Source organism: Cladosporium halotolerans (genome assembly GCF_011745625.1).
Source record: "Cladosporium halotolerans strain TM138-S3 chromosome Unknown Sca40, whole genome shotgun sequence".
Classification (NCBI taxonomy): Eukaryota; Fungi; Ascomycota; class Dothideomycetes; order Cladosporiales; family Cladosporiaceae; genus Cladosporium; species Cladosporium halotolerans.
Window position 1 is genome coordinate 84,846 of NW_027191491.1, and position 19,884 is coordinate 104,729.

Here is a 19,884-nt window from a genome sequence, read left to right on the forward strand (position 1 = left end):
ATCTATTTTGGCTTTTGCGTTGGATTGCTTTGGGAGAGAACAGGCTGAATGAAGGGGCCCACAGTCCGGGGATGGATGGGGACTTGGGACGGGGGAGTGGGATGCCACCTCGTGTGGCGTGGCGTGGCGTGGTGTGAGCGAGGCGTTGCGTTGCGTTGCGTGCGACGAAGTGTGCTTCCGAAAGTAGGTACCTTACGTTACATCACCCGGACCGAAACGCATTTTTGGCGTTGAGCTTCTAGCAACGCGACTTCATTCTGCGCAAAGCGACTCCCTGCCACGCAAACAAAGCAACACCGACTCACTCAATCTCACTCATCCCTAAATTTCCACCTCCCCATCCCATCCCCCCTCATAGCCTCCCTCCACATGCCCTCGACGCGCCTCCTCTCCATCTCCTCCGCGCGCGCCCGATCCTCCCTCTCCTCCTGCGTGCTCGGCATGTCCGTCCTCCAAAACCCCGGCGGCGTCTTCGCGCGCTCAAACCTCTTCCTGTGCCTCCCGTGCGCATTCGCGAACTCCTGCGCGCGCGCCTGGATCAGCACCTCGCCGTGCTCGGCGGGCGGGTAGGCCGTGAGGATGGCCTCGTAGCCGGGGCCGAGCATGGCCTCCAGGACCTGGGCGTCGGTTTTGGAGGAAGGGGGCAGCGTGCCGCTGCGGGCTGCTTCGAGGAACTGCCCGCAGCAGGAGGGATCGATGCAGCCCGGGAGGCAGCGGCGGGCGGCCTTGGAGTGCCGGTTGAGGGGGTCGGCGTAGGCGTATGTGCTGCCTGTTGCGGCGGGGTTGAGGCGGAAGTCTTGCGGGGTGAGGTGGTGTAGGGGCTTGATGCGGAGGGGGGCGGTGGAGGGGTCGACGGGGGGCGGGGAGGGGATGAGGTTTGGTTGGTTGTTGGGGGTCAGGGTGGGCTTTTGAGGGGGTTTGCGTTTTGTGCTGCTGGGCGGTTGGCGTGGTTTGAGGGGTTGGCGGCCAGAGGCTGGGTTCTCTAGCATTGCGTCTAGGCGGTGGCTGACCGGTGTTTTGGTTGGCTTGTCGCCTGCTTTTGGCGTGATTTGGCTGGTTGTTTCGTCGCCGTCTTCGGCGATGATGCCGACCTTATCGGTATCATCGTTGGGGGCGTGCTGACGCTTTGTGGCAGCCTTTGCTGAAGGCACGTTGGGGCTGAGTTGCTGCAATGCTCCGCGTTGCCGTGCTTGCGATCGCGTCTTCGGTGTATTCTTTTGTTTGATTATCGTGTTCTCATTATGTTTCGTAGCATCCTCTGTCGACCGGGATGTCGTAGATGGGTTGGCGGGTTCCGCAACGTCGTTCTCTGAAAGGGAAGACGAGTTGCGGGCCAGTGGCATCGGTTGGCGAAAGGAAGACCTTGTTCGATCTTCTGACAGCGCCCTTGGCTCATTTAGAAGCCTTCGCTTTCGCGGTGTGTGAAAGCTCCCTTGTAAGGCGTCCAAATCTGAAGTTTCTGTGCGTACTACAGGGCGAGTACTGCTCGCCGGAGCACTGTAGTCGTCAGATCCCAGCTCCACCGGCTGCTCCGCTGATCCAGGGCGCTCTGGAGATTCAGGCTCTTGTTTGATGCGTCTTGCTGGTACTGCCGATGGAGACTCGCCCCTTCGACGCTTCAAGTTGGTCTCACGTACAATTACGGGTTCTTCGTCGCTGCACGGCTCGCTCTTGATGTGTTGCGTTGGGGCTTGTTGCTGGTCATCTTCTGTCGTTTGGCTGGATATTATGCGGTCCGGTTGCGGGCCTGAGCTTGATGAGTTTCTGCCTTGATCCGACGTGCGATTTTGGCTTGAGTCAACTGCGTGGCGGTTTCGCTCGTTTTGGGCGTCACGGACCTGATCGGTCGTCTTGACTTCCGCAAGGGGCGTCCGATGAAGTGGCGTCGGTGTGACATCCATATCGCTGGCATCGCGTGACGGTGAAGGATCTGCGGGCAATCTTGATGTATTGAGCCCCTGTGGCTTTTTGCTCGTATTTCTCTGGACTCCGAGGTGCCTGTCTGCATATTCCTTCCACTTAATGGCATTTTCTTTCGCGGCCTTGTACTTTTGATTTGCTTTCTGTACGTAAGTATCGTGGCGAATGAGCTTTGCTACAAGCTCTTCATGACTCCTCTCCAGGCGTTCGTACTTCTGCTTCATGGTGGCGAGTTGAGCCTCAGACTCCTCAATCTTTGCCTGCTGCTCATCGTGTTGCTGACAGTTCGTAAGAGCTTCCTCAAGCTGGGCCTGCAGCGTTGCATTCTCGGTTTCAAGTTCCTCAATGCGAGCAGCATTCCTCCTCTCAATGACGCGTCTCACTGCATCGTCTGACGGGCGAGCAGGGGTCGGGGTCGTGGCCGGCGTGTTGTGGGCGCTCCGCCTATCCCTCGCAGCCGACATTGCGATGATCTCTATCCCAATGCCAGGACCGTCCGGCAAGGGGGGTACACCAAACGGGTGAGTGCTCTAGCGGCCGTCGACACGCGACGTTGGATGATGTTCGGAGACGCGCAGCTGAAGCTTCCAGGCGTCGGCACATCAGCGTCGATCTGCCGAGGAGCCCGTCCCTGGGGCTCGCTAGCTCCCACCCAACCCCGACTCGCCTGACTCGCTCGCGAACAAAGGCCGCCACATCAAGGTTGCGCACCATGTTGGCCTCTGTGCTTTCTTTCATTCAAAGGACCGCCCTTCCGCGTGCTTTTTCACAGCCATGGTGAAGAGAGGCGCTGAGGAGGCTGGACTGGATGCCGACCACGAGGCCAAGCGCGTCCGCCCCTCGTCCAGAGACCATCTCTCTCGCCTTAGCGATGAGTTGGTCCTGCGGGTGCTGTCCTACCTCCCGGTTTCCCAGCTAGTCTTGTGCCAGAGGTAAGTCACTGCCTATTCGCTCCACAGCACGACGCTAAGGCAGCAGACTCTCGCGCAAGTACCGAGTACTCGCAGGCGACGGCCAACTCTGGAAGCAACACTACTACGACCGCTTCGTCAGACCGCGGGCAAGCCGCTTGCCCGGCCTCAAGGATGTTGGCTCTTCACAGAAAAGCCTTCACTTCGCGTCGAAGGCATCGAAGTGGCTGGATGAAGAGCACTTGATCAAAAGAGGGGGTCGGACAAATTGGAAACGACAGTACAAACTGCGACACAACTGGACCAGTGGGAGCTGCGCCGTCAACGAGATACAGGTCGCTGAACAGGCACCAGTGCCTCCGGTCATCGTTCAGATGCACGATGGGGTCATATACATGGCCGACCAAGCAGACGGCCTGCGCGCATGGTCTGCCAAGAGTGATCGCAAGATGCTGGCGCAGAAAGGCTTCGCTCATGACGGTTCGCCCCCGACTTCGCTTGCTGTCGACTCAATTTCATCGGATGAGAAAATTTCACGTGTCGTGGTCGGCTTTGAGAACGGCTCGTTTGGCATTTACTCTCTGGATCACGCCCACAGCGCATTTTCACATTGCTACAGCCACGAACCTTCCAGCAACGGAGTGGTTTCTTCAGTGGCTGTCGCATGGCCATACGTGGTCACTATGACTGCTACCCAGTTACTCTCACTTTACAAGTGCAACTCAGCGGCGAGCAGTGCACCCAGCCCCCCAAGGCTCTTGCACTCACTCAAATCACACACTGTCTGGCCTCCACTAACGACATCACTTCGGCTCACTGGTAACTCAGTGGTGGTTTCTGTCGCCTACGCTATTCCTACGTATCTGTCTGGATGGACAGTAGGCGTCCAAGAAGTCAAGCTCTCACGGACTGGAGACCTGATAGACTCTCGGATCTCTTCAGCAATCGACCAACACTATCGCCCCCTCGCCTTCGCCTCGCAGCCCATGACGACTCACCTTACCCCTGCTTCCGGCGGACTTGCTACGTCTACAACACTTGAACTACGGCACATACACACGAAGCCGACATCATTGTCGTATCCACATCCTTACTTGCTTGTCTCCCATCCCGACAACACGCTTACACTATACCTGGTATCTTCGACAACAGATTCGTTATCAATCAGCGCAGGAAGTCGGCTTTGGGGCCACACATCTTCAGTTTCTGGCGCGCACGTTGGTGGACGAGGAAAAGCAGTGTCGGTCAGTAAGCGAGGCGATGAGCTGCGTGTTTGGGAGCTCGAAGGAGGGTTCAGCTCCCTGGCAGCGCGGAAGAGACTGGCTGTGGGAGACCTCAGCGTCCGTCTCCAGCCGGAAACAAAGCCTGGCAGTGAATTGGACACAGCACAGGCCGGGCTAGATTTGGTGAATCGTGGCTCGGACAACACGACTCTGTCCGGCCTAGCAAGAGTAGACGACGCCGACTCCGACGAACTAACGCTAACCAGGGGATGGATTGGATTTGACGAGGAAAATGTGGTGGTGCTCAAAGAGCAGAGCCAGGGGAGGCAGGCTCTAGTTGTATATGACTTTACATGATGATGAATGAACGAACGATGAAATGCCCATACTCGCAAGTCGCTAGTCGGCCTGTGAGTCTGGGTTAGAGATGACACCTATGAGACTTCCTGGATGCTCAGCGAGTTCTTTCTGCTCCACCCTGGACCCAGATTCTGCCCTTGGACACGACACATGCGCGCTCTGGTCTATCTGCGCACTCTCGGCCACAAGCTATCGACAGGCATTGCTTATCTCAGCACTCCAACGTCCAGCACGTGTCTGGGCAATTTCGCAACTCCACCGGCCGCGGAAGGACGGAACGGGCCGACAAACTAGCGCCAACGCCCCGGCTGCGGCTCAGCCAGAGTCGCCTGGATGGGCCTGAGGTCAGCGGTGGCCGCGTGGGTGAAGCGCATCGAGTGTATCTTGTATGCGCTGCGCACCAGCAACAACAATACCGACTGCGTATCGCCTGTTGGATTGCACGAGACCCTAGCCCCAAGACCGGGCAACATCCTTGTGCGCCTTGTTCCCGCCTGGCCGCGCCGCAACACCTTCTCCACGCCGTCTGCACAACTTTGATCTTCAAGCGAGCCGCACGCTCGACGTCCCGCTGTGGGGTGCGAATTTCCAGCCAACCCGCTCCCGGTCTTTTGCTCTGCTGGACGCTTCGCTTCGCCAGAACCTGCAACAACACCTTCTTCGAACTCTATCCCGACCACTCTTCTCATCACCACATCTTCTCACACTCACCTCATCAACCATCACAATGGAGTACAACACCGGAGCTCCCACTGGCGGTCGCGCCTGCTACAACTGTGAGTTGCACCCGCACGTTCGCTGCGTCCGTTCGCTGCCTCTGTGCGGCTTCTCTGCCTCTGGCACGGCGCAGACTCTTGTGTCGCTCGCTGCGCTTCGTCGTTCCAGAGGCAGTGGCAGCCGCCATCGCACGCAATCGACGAGCGATCCCCGTCGCACTGACCGACGAACCTGACTGACACGTTTCACTCACAGGCGGCGACCCCTCCCACCAGGCCCGCGAGTGCCCGAGCAAGGGCACCCCCACCTGCTACAACTGCGGCAACCAGGGCCACCTTTCCCGCGAGTGCACCGAGCCCGCCAAGGAGAAGACCTGCTACCAGTGCGGCGAGGCCGGCCACCTTTCTCGCGAGTGCCCGACCGCTCCGGCCGGTGCCCGTGGCTTCGGCGGCGCTGCCGGCGGCCAGGAGTGCTACAAGTGCGGCAAGGTCGGCCACATTGCCCGCAACTGCCGTGAGGGCGGTGCTGGTTTCGGCGGCGGATACGGCCAGGGTGGCTACGGCCGCGGTGGCTTCGGCGGCGGATTCGGCGGCCAGGGCGGCCAGACCTGCTACTCTTGCGGCGGCTTCGGCCACATGAGCCGTGACTGCACCCAGGGCCAGAAGTGCTACAACTGTACGTTGCGCGAACACCTGCCGATCCTCAAATGACGATGAACTCGAGCTAACATCTTCCTCGCAGGCGGTGAGACCGGTCACCTCTCTCGTGACTGCCCGTCCGAGATCACCCAGGAGCGCGTCTGCTACCGCTGCAAGCAGCCCGGCCACGTCCAGGCCGCCTGCCCGCAGTAAGCGACCCCATGTGATTACGACCTGACACGACCGGACATGAGTCCACCTTTCCACCCCTTTGCAAGGAACGAACGACAAAAAAGCACGACCGAACTGGATACGACGACCACTGACCCACGCGGGCGCGCGAACCACCGCGGGCCAACGCAAGAAGTTGAATGCAGGGACGTGAAGGGCTAGCAGATGTAGAGAGGGGAAGGAGAGGATTTGAATGGTTGGATGGGTACGGGTTGTTTTCCTCACGCGCGCATGGCTTCGCGCTGCGCTGCTACTTTTAACCGAAAAGGGAATCACTGTTGCATGCTTTGGTCATGGTCGTCCTGCGACGTCGGCTTTTTCTTTCTTCTTTCCCAAGGCTCAGAGATCATTCAGCCTGAGTGGCTGCAAACCAAATTCTATGGCTTTCAAAACACTATCACTGCTCGCGTCACATGACTTCATTCGTCCACTTCCTGCATACGTACACATGTCTTGCTTTTTGCCTGGATACAGGACACTGTCTTCTTGGCAGGCATAGCCGAGGCAATATTTGATAATGGCAGGTGATGTGCATATGTACCTTACGCGCTGGGCGCCACTGCTGTCATACGTCGGCGTGCGTTCGTGCGTGTGGACGGCCGCAGCGCCGTGGCCGGACGAGCCCGTCTTGTGCAGATCGCCTGCAGCCTGGCGCGGCTGTTGCTCCAGCTTGGGTGATACAGGTCGAGACACCTCTTGTGCTATCACTACTGATACAGTCCCCCACGCAGTTTAGGTTAGAGTTATGGTGGTGGCACTTGTACTGCTCTTGAGCTTGATGCTCGTGCTTGATTTGCGATGCGATCGAGCCCTGGAGGGACAGGATCGTCGGCTCTTGCCCCGCAGCTGGTGAGCGCATTGGAATGGGGCCAGAGACATGCGCGTGCGCAATCGCCGCGCCTTACGATGCTCGGCTATCTCGGCCTTGAAGAGGGCAATCGTTAATGGCAGGCGTCACTGTTTGCTTGAGTGCTGGCGGCAGTTGGCTTAGCCGGACGATCCAAGGTCGCTAAGGTACGCCGGGCGGAGGGTGGTTCCGGTGGCTTGATCTACTTCACTTTGGCGGTGGAGGGGTGGTTGCTTCTTATATTTCGGGGAGTGGGCTCTGGTTTTCGGTGGGGAGCTGGGTTCTTCTGTCGATTCTTGAAGGCTACCTCAGGGATTGGTACTCATTTGGACCGCACACGGAGATAAGGATTGGACAGTCGGAGATCGACTGCCTACAGCTTTAGCGAGATGCGATCGATACTCGGTACCGCGGCCCTGCTTGCGGCGGTCTGTAGCAAGGCTGCCTTCGCTCAAGACAATGCGACTGAGCCAACGTCGATATTCAAGACGGTGAGTCGAAGCGTAGCAGTAACCTAGAGGAAACAAGCATCTAACGTAATCCCCAGCGTCCTCACTCTCGAGCACCAGCTCTCAACGTGACAATCCAAGATGGCTTCTCTAATGGCTACATCTTCATGTCACCATACCAGGCCTCTGCATCTGGACCGTACATCTACGACAAGTTCGGCAACCTGGTCTGGGACGGCTATGGTGCTATTGGTGCGGCAAACACCCACAACTTCCATGTCTGCCAATACCAAGGCAGCGATCACTTGTGTATGATGGTCGGCAACCAGCAGGAAGGCTACGCCTACGGTATGGGCATCATTGTCGACAGCGACTACCGCATCGTCGCGTCCGTGCAGTCTGGTGACAATCTCACACCTCTCGACATGCATGAATTCTGGCTGGCGGAGGGCGGCGAGACGGCTCTCATCACCGCGTACAATATCATCCCGGTCGACCTGTCGTATCCGCCTTACGATGTCATGAGTCAGCAAGCTTATTTGACAGAGGGCGTTTTTCAGGAGATCAACATCACGACTGGACAGGTCCTCTTCGAGTGGTTCTCGACGAATCACGTTGATATTCGTGACACGAGGATCTTGCCGCATACGACTGATGTTGGTGGCGATGGCTACACGCCGAATACGCCCTTTGATTACTTGTGAGTCTTCAATGGCAATGGAATGGATCGTCTCTTTGGACCACAACTGACAGTCCATAGCCATATCAACTCAGTGGAGAAGTCTACCAACACAGGCGACTACTTGATCTCAGCCCGCCACACCAGCACCATCTACTCCATCAACGCCACCGACCGCAGCATCATCTGGCGACTAAGCTGCACCGGCACCGACGCACCCCAACCCAGCGACTTCGAATGCCAAAACTTCAACTTCTCCATGCAGCACGACGCGCGCTTCCGCAGCGAAAACGACACCCACACCGTCCTATCCATCTTCGACAACGCCTCCAACGGCCTTAACAAAACCGCCCTCCAATCCAGCGGCATGCTCATCAGCCTCGACCACGCCGCCGGCACCGCCTCGCTCCTCTCACAAACCTTCGCCCCACCCCCAGACGGCATCCTCTCCGACTCCCAGGCCAATTCCCAGCACCTGCCCAACGGCAACATCTTCCACGGCTGGGGCAGCATCGGCGCCGTATCCGAGCACGCGCCCGACGACTCCGGCGCCTACCAGCCCGTCCTCTTCGCCACCTTCGCCGACCTCTCCATGCCGGGCTCCGTCATGAACTACCGCGCCTTCTCCGCCGAATGGCAGTCGACGCCCTCGCACACCAAGCCCGCCGTCTACAGCTTCGCGCTCAACGATACCTCGCCGAACTCGATCTACGTCTCCTGGAACGGCGCGACGACAGTTGCGCGCTGGAATTTCTACGGCGCGGACGCGATTGGGGATCCGTTTGAGGCGATTGGCGGCAAAGGGAGGGAGGGCTTCGAGACGGTTTTCGAGGCGGAGAGGTTCTGGAGGTGGGTGATGGTCGAGGCCGTCGGGCCGGATGGGGCGAGTTTGAGGAACTCGAGTTTCCAGCCGGTGTTTGTGCCGAGTGAGGGGTTGGTGGGGGCGTGTGATTTGAGTGGGTGTCTGGTTTCTATGCAGGCTTATGAGGAGGATGGGTGAGGAGTGATGGGTGGGGTTGAGACAAGGTGTTTTTGAGGGTTAAGAAGAGAGGCGTGGAACGTTGAAGGAAGTAATGGTGGTGTTACGATGTAATGAGTACATGTGCAGAGTGTAGCTGAAGAGGTAATGAACGATGTCTTGCTTGCAGTCGCCCTAGAATGGGCTGATAACGTCTTCACTTCGCCACTACTCGAGGAATTGCTGGGCTCTCTGTTGCGGCCGCCAAGCTCGTCTTTCTGCATTGCAACACCATGTGGGCTTGTTGGAACGATTGCATGCGGGCAGTCGACAATTCACTTGAAGCGCTGCGCAGATGAGATGTCATGTGATTATGCACGTGATGCCCTTTCGCCCTGGACGTCGCCTATCCTGAGGCTTACATCCCAAACCTTTCCCAATACTTTCCTACTTCTCGCAAGCTACCTTAATCCTACTCACACAATGACACCACCGCCCTGTTCCGCATCTTAAGCCCGACCATCCAACACACGCACCATACTTGCAATATCCTTTGCCTTCGCACTGCAAGCCACTGCGACTTCGCTTTTGCGCCTGGAGCCATGACGCAAGAACCATCGTCCTCAGAACTCTCCGATGTCTCGAGTGGTTCCAGCCCTCTCGGCCCATCCATCTTTGACTCTAAGACAAACCCAACAATCGAGCAACTTCGCAAAAGACGGCGAGAGAACAGTTCCCCCAGGCCATCCGACAGCAAAAAGCATATCAAAGTGAGCAGCGACAGGCCGGAGGATGAAACGACCGAGCGATTGAACGCTTCATCTCACCGTGAGAAACCGCCAACTTTCGCTCCTATAAAGCGGGCTCCAAGTTCAGACATCGAAGAGTGGGATGCTACTGGCACCGAGGACCCTTATAGCGCGGACTTCGAGGGCCAGTACGACCAATCGCAACTGGGCTCCCTCTACTTGAATGAAGTCATCGATTCGACGCAAACGAGGTCTGGGAGCGACTGGGAGCACGAGAACAGGGCCGATTTCGAAACAAATTCCTCCCCACTCGCTGTCGACCAGCCCTGCTTCAAAGAAGCAGAGGGTCTGTTCGCGTCTACCAGCAGGAACATCACGCGGGAGATCCAGGTTCACAAGGAAGAAGAAGGCGACACGGAGCCCGAGATCGACAGCCTCAACAGGAGACTCGAGACCATCAGCTCTCCTGTTGCAGGAGAGCAGTTGGTTCGAAACGCTGGCTGCTCGGGTCAGACTGGTGCCGGGAAATCGAAGTTGCAGGGCTGTCTACTCGACCACCCTGACGCCTCGAAGACCAGCAGCACTGGCGAGAGTGGCACTGACGTGCCCTGGGAGTATGCGATGAGGAACCCGGGGATGCTCACGAAGTGTCATGCAGAGATCATCTTCAAGACGCAGGAACTCATTGAGCAAATCGTCACGGAGGCGTGCGCGGAGTGCTACAGGTTTCGGAGACTCAATCGGCTCGAAGTGGGAGACAAGGTTTACGAGGAGGCTTTGAAATGCCGCGAGCAAGAATTCAATCTCCTGTTCGCTTTGACGGTGGGTCCCCGCTCAGACGCTGGCGGTGAATCGATGGAAAATCTGGAAGCTCTCTTGAATGGAATGCGAAGTGAGAGGGACGCGAAAGTCATCGGACTTATCCTCGCAGAAATCAGTGCCTACCTCGATTCCCTTGGCCGTGTCGACGGCAAGGCGATCCTCAACGATGATGACGTGAAGACACTCAGAGACAAATGCCTCAAGTACGCAGGCCCAAACAGAGACCCCAAGACCAACGCCTTGGCTCGGTCCCCGTGGCGATTGGTCAAGTGCATCAAATTTTACCTCGACGCGCCCATCCTCGAGGATGGGCTCATCCTCTCCGACTTGCCTGGGACCGGCGACGCGGATCGAACGCGAATGGAGACCGCGCAGGAGCAGGCGGCGTCGTGCCAGATTCTGATGATCTGTGGCGCGACGGACCGTTTCACAAACCAAGACATTATCGACAAGGAAATCCGCACTCTGATTCGCACGGGCAGGCTCGCGCACTGTATTCTGGTTGCGACGAAGATCGATCTCATCGATCACGACCAGGCCCAAAACTTCTCCCCGCACGAGAACGAGCAGATTGCGTGTCTGCGCCAACGCGAAGAGACCGTCAGAAGTGAGCTTGAGAAGCTCGAGGAGAGCGCTGGCGAGGCAAAGGAAGCTATGGGAGAAGATGGTATTGAAGCCGAAGAAAAAGCCCGACGCCGAGAGTCATGTTTCGACATCTCCATCCAGTGCAGCACGAAGAAGACCGAAGTCGACATTGCAACGGCCGAGGTCCATTCGGCGAATATCCGAGCCCGCAACAATCACATCCGAGGCATCATGCGCGAGCGAATCACAAGGATCATAGAGAAAATGAACGGCGGGCATTTGCCGCGCATGTTCTTCCTGTCCAGCAACACACACCTCCTCCACAAGGCCGCGAAGGGCGAGAAGAAGAAAAAGCTCGATCTGAGTCTCTGGCAGACCGGAGTTGGGCCCCTGCGCCAGTATCTCAGAGAAGCTCCCGCCGTGGCGAAGAAGGAGAATCTGCAGTGGGCGTTCGCTGAGCTGCGCAAATTGCTGATCGCTTTTGATTTGCATTGTTCTAAGACTCGCTTGGAGTTGAAGAATGACGTGCTGTCGCTTTTGAAAGGGCCAGCGACCAAGGTACGCTTGGACATCAGCAGGACCATCGGCGAGCTCAAAAGCACGTTCGAAGATATAGTCGTTGCGATTGTCGAGCAGCGTGAGTCCAATTGGATCGCGAACGCGAAAGCTCTTCACGGACACTGGAACGATATTCATCATGCTAGCTTCAGTCGCATCTGCGCTAAAGGAGGGAGACATGTGACCGGTGAGGGCATATCGTACGATTTAGGGGAGGATATCTGCGAGAACATGGACTGGGAGCTCGTGGCGGTTTTCGAAGCGTTGAAATCGGAGATCAACAAAGCAGGGAAGAAATTGCGGAAGGGGGTGCGCGAGGCTCTGACGGGAATGGAGAAATTGTTGAAGGGCATGTCGTTCCCTTTCATGAAGCAAGAGGACGACGCGCTGACATGATCCTGCAGCATCCCCAATTATCCAAGCCATGGCGACTTGGGACCAGGACATGAAGCCCATCTACGACTCGATCGATCTGAAAAAGAGTACCGTTGATCGTGAGGTGAGAGATATCTTGCGATCGCTTGTCCATAATGTTCAACAGTGAGTTCAGATTTCTTGGTTCGAGATATTCATCCCGCTGACCATCGACAGGAAAATGCGACCTGCCGCTACGGAAGCGTATGATGCTGAGCAATCACACATCATCATGGGGATGATGAAGACCTACGATGAGTGCCGTGCCATCAGAGGTAAAATCACCTTTACAGTGTTCGCAAGGTTCGCAACTAATTCTCAGTAGGCGCCGGGAGCGACAAGGCTCGCAAAGCGTTGGTCAAACAAAAGCTCATCGGCAGCGATAACATCTTCCGCTACGTCTTCGACAACATTCGCACTGACTTCAACTGCTGCGTGGACGCCTGGAGTAGAGACGTCGAGATTAAGCTAAATGGTGTCGTTGCGGAAGTCATTGAAAATTTCGACACTCACTTCTTCAACGACGACGTAGGAGAGCGCGAGAAGGTCCAGAGCGAGAAGTTTAGGAAGAAGCTACTGAAGGTGGTTAGGGAGGAGCAGCAGAGGGTACAGGGGCCTCTGAAGAAAGCCATGGATGAGTGCAGAAAATTTACTTGAGACGTCGGAATCGTGATGTTGCAATGGTTAGTTGAATTGACCCCATTGACTGACTCTCGGGCTGGAGTTTTGTGTGGGAACAAGGGCATTGTCAATTATGCACAAAGAAATCGGCATGAATCCACCACCACGAACATACAAATCAAGCTCCCATTCTCTCATGCGCACAAAGTGATTATGACAATACCCGGGGGTGTCGATCCACCTTGACTTGACAGCCTCTGCTTTATAATGCTCTCTTGCCCACCTATTATCACCTAAACCCAACTCTCAACTACCATTGAAAGAAGATATCACAATTCCAAAATGTGCATCTTCAAGACCATGATCCACCCTGGCTGCGGCCACCACAGCCGCCTTCAGATAGCCCCTTGTCCGAAGGAGAAGACAACCGGCAAATGCAAAACCGCTACGATGTCAGATGTCGAGGTCGAAGAGATCGAGCACTGCTATCGGCTTTGTATTTGGTGCGAGGTTGAACTGAGAGAGGCCGTGGATTCTCTGTTCAACAAAACGGGACTGCCGAAGAAGTAGATTCCTTGATAAGCGGCGTCATTCACTTCTCTTCTCCATTTGAGGAGTGATGGCAGCACTGCGAGATTTGGAGGTGTCCATAGAGCATGCTGAGAGTGATGCTCAGCTAACTTGATAGCATTTGTCGATTATTCTTTTTTGTCCAATGCCCGTACCGTGCAAAACCGCGTCCATAAAATCCATATTGTACAACCCACACCCAGCCATTACTCTTCATATCCGTAGCCTGCCATGTTACACCCGAACACCACGCTCATGCAAATGTTAAGACACAAAAATCCCCTTTTCACACAGTTTCTTCATTGCGCGGGGATTCCCTCAGCGACGACCTGCGCGACCTCCTGCGCGCTTGCTGACGCCGCAGCGCCCTTCAAGCCGCTCACAGCATCCACGACCGCATCCGTGGCCCTAGCGGCGGTCTGCCAAATGGTGTCCGCCGCCTTGTACGAGGAGTTGCCCAGCGAGGCGTCGCCGGCCCAGTAGTAGAAAGAGCGGCGGGCGATGATCGTGATGTGGTCGGGCAGGTAAAGCGCGGCTGCTATGCCGAGCATGGAGACGAAGAGGAAGAGGATGGAGTCTGGTGGCACGTGGTTAGTACGAGATCGTGTGAGCAGAGCAATAGGAGGCGAGGCGCGTACTGAAGACGAATTTCTCTGTGGGCGTGAGCATGTACAGCGCGAAGGTTACTTCGTACTGGTACTTCTTCTTCTGCACCCACTTGGCGAAGTCTGTCGGCTGCGAGAGGAGGAAGGCGACTGCGGATACGGAGAATAGGCCCAGGACGGTGTATGTGAGGGTCGCGTGGTCGGAGAACATGGCTGCGATGTTGTGGTGGAAGTAGGAGAATCCGGTAATGAGGCCGTTGAGGATTCTTGAATATTGGCTTGTTCTTTCTTCCAATGCGTGTATTTCCGTGTAGCAGGATGCGAAGTATTATCACTGCGTGTCGTCGCAATGTGTCGCAATCGCAGATGGTTGTCAATTCGCTCTGGCTGTCGGGGCGACGCGGCAGGGTCCTCGATCGGACCCAGCGGCTAGTTCGGTTTCAAACGCGAGGGGAGAAATTAGGTTACGCGCTAGTGCGTTCGAGCCTGGGTTTCATCTCGGTTGTCATGATGCGGAACAACTTCACTTCGCGCCGTCGAGGTCTGCCACAAGATTATGCTTGCAAGATGGGCCGTTTTGCGAGCAGTAGCTCTAAAGGATGCCTGTTCACCCTCGCGCTCGTTCTGTGCGACAGCGCCAGTGTTGGAGAAGGCATTGCCGCCTCGACGCAAGATCACCGACAATGAAGTTACCGAGACCTTCCTTCGAGGTACGGGACCCGGTGGACAGAAAATCAACAAGACATCTTGCGCTGTTCAATTGAAACACCTTGCCACGGGTATTGTCGTCAAGAGCCAGCACACGCGTAGTCGTGAACAGAACCGAAAGTTTGCTCGTCAGCTTCTTGGGGAAAAGCTGGACGAACTCGAGAAAGGTGGGGAGAGCCGGAATGCTATCAAGGCAGAGAGGGCTCGGGTGAAGAAAGCGAGTGCAAACAAGAAGACGAAGAGAAAATACAAGAAGCTTGGTCAAGCCAAAGCCGCTGGCGAAAACGCCGAGAGCTTTGCTCGTGAAGAGGGAGCTGGGGATGTCTATGAGACGGACAGCATGAATGAGGCTTTGTCTTTTACCGAAGATGATATCGAGACAAAGGAGAGACCCGTGAAGGATCTTGATTCCAACGGAGGTGGCGACGAGCGTTCAACTCCCAACGACCTACCGTTGAGATCAAGTCAATCGTCACGGAGCACGGATGCGATCCCGTGAACCGAAGCTTTCCGGATGATGCTCTAACGGACGTCGCTGAAGCACTGATAGCGTGGACTCCCGCCGTCTCCTGCTTTTCCAGCATCGCAACGCTCGTGCGAAGATTGCGTGAGCCTGCAAGCGCAATGAATGTTTGCTCGATGTTACAGCCTACGGGTTGATGGAGTGTCAGTCATATCATGCTGTGAAGACTTTAGCCCAGGCGACCGTGGCTCGCAACGCACCGCAGATACCCGAGCGGCTTGAGTTGTCTGCGTGACCGAAGACAGTGAAGCAACAACGGTGACTCTCGTAAGCGTTTCGCGCCAGCACCAGAAAACACCGCTTCCACTTCAACTCTGCTTCACCACCACGCTCAGCAATACGGAATAGGGTAACAACATACAAGCATGGCGAAAGACTATCAAGGCCTCCGCGACCAGATCATTGGCATGTTCTATCTGGCCTCCGCAAAAGATCAATAACATAGGACTAACGCCTCCCAAGCCAACGCGAAAATGTTCCTCGCTCCGCCGGCTGGCCACGAGCTCGAGGCCGGGCCAGATGGACTGGCGATTCCACGCTCTGACCACGACCTCGAGGTCATCGTCTTCCGCACCACCGATGGCTATACCGCTGCGCTCACCGTTGTCCGCGAGCCCGTGGTCATCAGCACCGCGTCGCCGTCGGCCTTGGGTGCGTTGGATGAGCTCCTCAATGCCACAGCCGACGTCCTCGTCGAGTTCCTGCCGGACGTAAGTGTCGTAATTCGCTATCAAAATACACGTTTGTGCTGAATCTTTTCTTTCAGGAGACTGAGACCCAGCAGCGCTTGGCGAACGGGAGCATCGTCGACGTTGGGTTTTTGAGGAAGCGTTAAAGGGTTAGGGGATTGATGGACACCGACACTACGCGTTCGATTGAACAATCGTTGAAGACACGGTCTACGTAACAATCAAATCAAGCAAACTGCTTTCCCCAGTGGAGAGGTGTCATGTTCTTGTGTTCGTGTCTGACGGCATTAGCATGCTTGATGCAAAAGAAGCCTAAGCTTCAAAGCAAGCATATGTCCGATCGTTATATGTGAATTTAAGCGGTGGAAATGTGATTGTAGACATGCATACATTCAATATCGCAGCGAATTATTATTACTCGTAAGTATTGGGCTATGGCCAGCCACAGTAAGATCCAATGCAGCCCTAGCCTGCATCGAGTCAGGCTCGCAAGCGGCATCTTCGATCGGCGCTCAAAGTGACGTAGCAGCGTAGCAGCTTAGCGCCCGGCCTGCAGCATCTCCAAGCAGGTTGTAACCTTCCTCCAGCCTCCTTTGCCGTGCCGCTCCCTTCGTCTGCAGAGCTTAATAAAATCACCAGCCACAAGCTTGTCGCGTGGTTTCCCTTGTTACTCAAAAAGTTTCGCTGTTTTGTTCTTTCGAAGCCCTAAACCTTGCTTATCCTTGCTGTCGAAAAGCCGCGACAACGTCTAAGACATCGATCAGCCTCTACCACCAAATAGATCGACTAGCACAATGGCCGTCCCAAGGCAAAAGGAGCTTCACGAGTACGATTCTCGGGAAAGCGCTTTTATACATTAGATCTCAGTTGTCAAGCTAACATGCTTTCCCTACAGGCTCTTGTCTCGCGACATGGTCGATATATACGTCGGCTCTGAGAACACACACTGGGTCCTCCACGAGAAGCTGCTATGCTACCGCTCCAAATTCTTCCGCAAGAGTCTCTACAATAAGTCCGGAGGTCGCAACGAAGCTTTTGGCCTTCCTGACGAGGATGACCACCCCTTCCGCCTGTTTGTCGCCTGGCTGTACGCCGACGTCGTTCCTCCGCCTAAGCAGGAGAAGGACCTGAGCGAACTGCTCGACCTGTATCTCATGGGCGAGAAGTGGGAGATCCACAAGCTGAAGCTCGATGTCATGGAGACTGTGCGCGCATGGTACCACGACTCGGACACATGGCCCGGCCTGCGTCGCGTCCAGTACATCTATGCGAACACGGCGCCGGACTCGCCCATGCGCGAGCTGATGACATCGTGCGCCGCACGCATGTTTGTGCTCAGCGACGGCCTGCCCCAGCACTGGGAGAAGGCTCTGCGTCGCGACGGCCAGCTCGCCGTCGACATTATCCTGCTCATGCAGAAGTGGAAGATCGATGAGTCCAAGGTGCCCGACGCGCGCAAGCCGCCGACCGTACCTATCCCGCAGGAGGCCGATCTTAGGAGGGAGATCAAGATGGAGATGAAGGCCGAGGACACCGACTCGAACATGTCCGAGGTAGCGGACTTCAAGCCCAGCGAGACCGAGGGCGAGGAGACGGCGGTCGAGGATAACGCTTAACGGATCATGTTGGTGGATGTTGATGTGGCGAGCATGGCGTTTGACTGTTTTTGTATGTGCATACCCCAATGATTTGCATCTTCTCATTGTTCATATAGCGGTCATATTATGTAGCAACTTGCGACTTTGTTTTCCCTGCATCAGCGCTTTGAACTTTTCTCATATATTAGAAGATAGAAGGCCCTTATGTCGCAGAGTATTCCATGATGCTCAGATGATCATTGCAGAATCGAACAAAGATAAACAATTGTGAACCTGGAGAAGCAACAGCGATGAAGCACTCCTCCAATCCCGGTGAAGCTCAGCGGGAAGCCCCGAACACCTCTCGGTGAATGTCAAACTTGCCGGCGCGCGCGATCGCTTCATCGCCCCTCCAAGCACTTGCCTCTCGTCACCCAACTTCATACTCGACCAGACATTTACGATTCTGCATATCACATATTGCCACTAACCACAACTTCGCATCTGGTGTATCAATCGGCGGCGACCACTTGGGCTGGACAGGTGAGGCACCACGGCCGGCATCATGGCCACAGATCAGAAGCAGGCGCGCAAGCCAACCAAGAATGAGCAGCGTCGTGCGCGCAAAAAGCAAGAAAAGCTCCAGGTAAGCGACGACATCATCGCGACCAGCCTCACACAGTCACTTACTCGCGACCAGGCTTCTGCAACACCAGCTCCAGAGACCGCCCACGACGCGCCTAAGACTCCGCTAGCCGAGGACGCCAGCGAAACGAAACCTTTGCAACCCGTCCAACCCGCCGAAGATGATCCCATCCAAGATGTCCCCGCCGTTGTCGATACGGATATCAACATCACACCCGATGATCCCATGTACGAGCAGTTCCGCAGTGTGTTCGCAAAGTTCCAGGAATTGGACAAGGAGGACCCTGCCCTGAAGGACCCGGAGAAGGAGGAGGTTTTCTTCGATGACGACAACGAAAACATTCAAGACGAAGAAGAGGAAGAAGCTACGACAAAGCGCCTGTCAAAGAAGGCACGTAAGGCCGCCAATAAGCTCAGCATCGCGGAACTGAAGGCTATCGTGCGCAAACCGGAAATTGTTGAATGGACAGACATTTCGGCACACGATCCAAGACTACTGGTCAACATCAAAGCCTCTAAGAACGTTGTTCCTGTACCAAACCATTGGTCGCTGAAGCGCGAGTACCTGAGCTCCAAGCGCGGTGTCGAGAAGCCTGGATTTGCCCTGCCAAAATTTATCGCCGAGACAGGCATCCAGGAAATGCGCGATGCGGTACTCGAGAAGCAATCCGAGGCAACGTTGAAGTCCAAGCAACGCGAACGTGTCCAACCGAAGATGGGCAAGCTCGATGTCGACTACCAAAAACTCTATGAAGCGTTCTTCATCCGCCAGACAAAACCCAATCTCTCCAGATACGGCGACACCTACTACGAAGGGAAGGAGTACGAGACCAACTTGCGCCATCTGCGTCCTGGCGACCTCAGCGATGATTTGAGGGAGGCCCTCAATATGCCGCCTAACGCCCCTCCGCCATGGCTCATCAACCAGCAACGCTTCGGTCCGCCTCCTTCATATCTTGCAATGCGGATTCCTGGACTGAACGCACCTCCGCCCCTCGGCACGTCATGGGGCTTCCACGCGGGCGGCTACGGCAAGCCGCCTTTAGACGACCAGGGCAAGCCTCTCTTTGGAGGAGACGTTTTCGGAGTCGAGGAACAGCAGGAGAAGGACGAGAAGGTAGCCAAAGCCAATGAACTTGACAAGAGCGTGTGGGGCAACTTAGCACCCCCGGAGCTTCAGGAGGAAGAGGAGGAAGAGGAAGAGGACGAAGACGAGGACGAGGAGGACGAAGATACCGACGAGGGAAACGCCGGCTACGGCGCCGAGACGCCTTTCACCGGTACTGCGACCCCAGGCGGAATCCACAGCTCTGTCCCGACCGACATGGGCACGAAGAGCATGGCCGACGAATTCAACCTCCGAAAACAACGCCGTGGCGACGCCACCGAGGAACCGAGTCACCCGCGCTCCGCAGGTACTGTACTCAACGAGCGCTCCATCCGCAACGAGGGCTTCTTCGGCGGAGAGCGTGCTTACGATCTTTCGAATGCGCGTGGCAGGGATCCTTCCATTCCTATGCTTGGGTCCGAGCGTGACGGCAACAAGAAGCGCAAGGCCGGTGATCTGGACGTTAGCGTGGATATGGATGCTCTGGAGCGTGATGACAAGCTGAGCAAAGAGGAGATCAGGAAGAGGTATGAAGAGCAGAGGGAGCGGGAGAATGCTGGTGGCTGGCAGGGCACTGTTGACCGGGATGACTTGAGCTCGATGATCGCGGAGGAGGGTGCAAAGAGGCTAAAGAAGGACAAGGAGAGGGCGAGCAGGAGGTAAGATGGTGTAAGTGGTTGATGGGGTTGAGGGGCTTTAAGTGGTTTCAAGATTGCCTCAAAAGGCCGTGCAAATATGGATTGTTGAACTGGCATGATGCGAGGCTGGTGGGCATTT

At 56.0% G+C, this 19,884-nt stretch overlaps 10 protein-coding genes across 10 annotated transcripts; 8 read left to right on the forward strand and 2 right to left on the reverse strand.

The window, feature by feature from the left end:
• Positions 1-311: 311 nt before the first annotated feature.
• Positions 312-2,384, reverse strand: WHR41_08469 (uncharacterized protein; the record flags this gene model as incomplete). The annotated part of the gene is made up of 1 exon (XM_069377073.1): positions 312-2,384. The coding sequence occupies one exon, from the start codon at positions 2,382-2,384 to the stop codon at positions 312-314; it is 2,073 nt and encodes a 690-aa protein (XP_069226155.1).
• A 231-nt stretch (positions 2,385-2,615) lies between these two features.
• Positions 2,616-4,411, forward strand: WHR41_08470 (uncharacterized protein; the record flags this gene model as incomplete). Its single annotated transcript, XM_069377074.1, has 2 exons — positions 2,616-2,852; positions 2,899-4,411. Exons 1-2 carry the CDS (start codon positions 2,695-2,697, stop codon positions 4,409-4,411), a joined length of 1,671 nt encoding a protein of 556 aa, XP_069226127.1. The 5' UTR covers positions 2,616-2,694.
• Positions 4,412-5,141: 730 nt separating this feature from the next.
• WHR41_08471 (uncharacterized protein) lies at positions 5,142-6,394 on the forward strand (the record flags this gene model as incomplete). The annotated part of the gene is made up of 3 exons (XM_069377075.1): positions 5,142-5,190; positions 5,387-5,806; positions 5,873-6,394. The coding sequence occupies 3 exons, from the start codon at positions 5,142-5,144 to the stop codon at positions 5,980-5,982; spliced, it is 579 nt and encodes a 192-aa protein (XP_069226126.1). The 3' UTR covers positions 5,983-6,394.
• A 312-nt stretch (positions 6,395-6,706) lies between these two features.
• WHR41_08472 (uncharacterized protein) lies at positions 6,707-8,975 on the forward strand (the record flags this gene model as incomplete). Its single annotated transcript, XM_069377076.1, has 3 exons — positions 6,707-7,338; positions 7,395-7,996; positions 8,057-8,975. Exons 1-3 carry the CDS (start codon positions 7,237-7,239, stop codon positions 8,973-8,975), a joined length of 1,623 nt encoding a protein of 540 aa, XP_069226125.1. The 5' UTR covers positions 6,707-7,236.
• Positions 8,976-9,535: 560 nt separating this feature from the next.
• Positions 9,536-12,718, forward strand: WHR41_08473 (uncharacterized protein; the record flags this gene model as incomplete). The annotated part of the gene is made up of 4 exons (XM_069377077.1): positions 9,536-11,996; positions 12,052-12,187; positions 12,239-12,336; positions 12,387-12,718. The coding sequence occupies 4 exons, from the start codon at positions 9,536-9,538 to the stop codon at positions 12,716-12,718; spliced, it is 3,027 nt and encodes a 1,008-aa protein (XP_069226124.1).
• Positions 12,719-13,332: 614 nt separating this feature from the next.
• On the reverse strand, positions 13,333-14,203 carry WHR41_08474 (uncharacterized protein). Its single transcript, XM_069377078.1, has 2 exons — positions 13,891-14,203; positions 13,333-13,829 (listed from the first exon to the last, which is right to left on the reverse strand). The coding sequence occupies exons 1-2, from the start codon at positions 14,066-14,068 to the stop codon at positions 13,552-13,554; spliced, it is 456 nt and encodes a 151-aa protein (XP_069226123.1). The 5' UTR covers positions 14,069-14,203; the 3' UTR covers positions 13,333-13,551.
• A 210-nt stretch (positions 14,204-14,413) lies between these two features.
• WHR41_08475 (uncharacterized protein) lies at positions 14,414-15,064 on the forward strand (the record flags this gene model as incomplete). The annotated part of the gene is made up of 1 exon (XM_069377079.1): positions 14,414-15,064. One exon carries the CDS (start codon positions 14,414-14,416, stop codon positions 15,062-15,064), a length of 651 nt encoding a protein of 216 aa, XP_069226122.1.
• Positions 15,065-15,453: 389 nt separating this feature from the next.
• On the forward strand, positions 15,454-16,025 carry WHR41_08476 (uncharacterized protein; the record flags this gene model as incomplete). The annotated part of the gene is made up of 3 exons (XM_069377080.1): positions 15,454-15,493; positions 15,551-15,798; positions 15,855-16,025. 3 exons carry the CDS (start codon positions 15,454-15,456, stop codon positions 15,921-15,923), a joined length of 357 nt encoding a protein of 118 aa, XP_069226121.1. The 3' UTR covers positions 15,924-16,025.
• Positions 16,026-16,350: 325 nt separating this feature from the next.
• WHR41_08477 (uncharacterized protein) lies at positions 16,351-17,533 on the forward strand. Its single transcript, XM_069377081.1, has 2 exons — positions 16,351-16,603; positions 16,673-17,533. The coding sequence occupies exons 1-2, from the start codon at positions 16,572-16,574 to the stop codon at positions 17,391-17,393; spliced, it is 753 nt and encodes a 250-aa protein (XP_069226120.1). The 5' UTR covers positions 16,351-16,571; the 3' UTR covers positions 17,394-17,533.
• A 234-nt stretch (positions 17,534-17,767) lies between these two features.
• Positions 17,768-19,770, forward strand: WHR41_08478 (uncharacterized protein; the record flags this gene model as incomplete). Its single annotated transcript, XM_069377082.1, has 2 exons — positions 17,768-18,000; positions 18,055-19,770. Exons 1-2 carry the CDS (start codon positions 17,920-17,922, stop codon positions 19,768-19,770), a joined length of 1,797 nt encoding a protein of 598 aa, XP_069226119.1. The 5' UTR covers positions 17,768-17,919.
• Between the last annotated feature and the right edge of the window lie 114 nt (positions 19,771-19,884).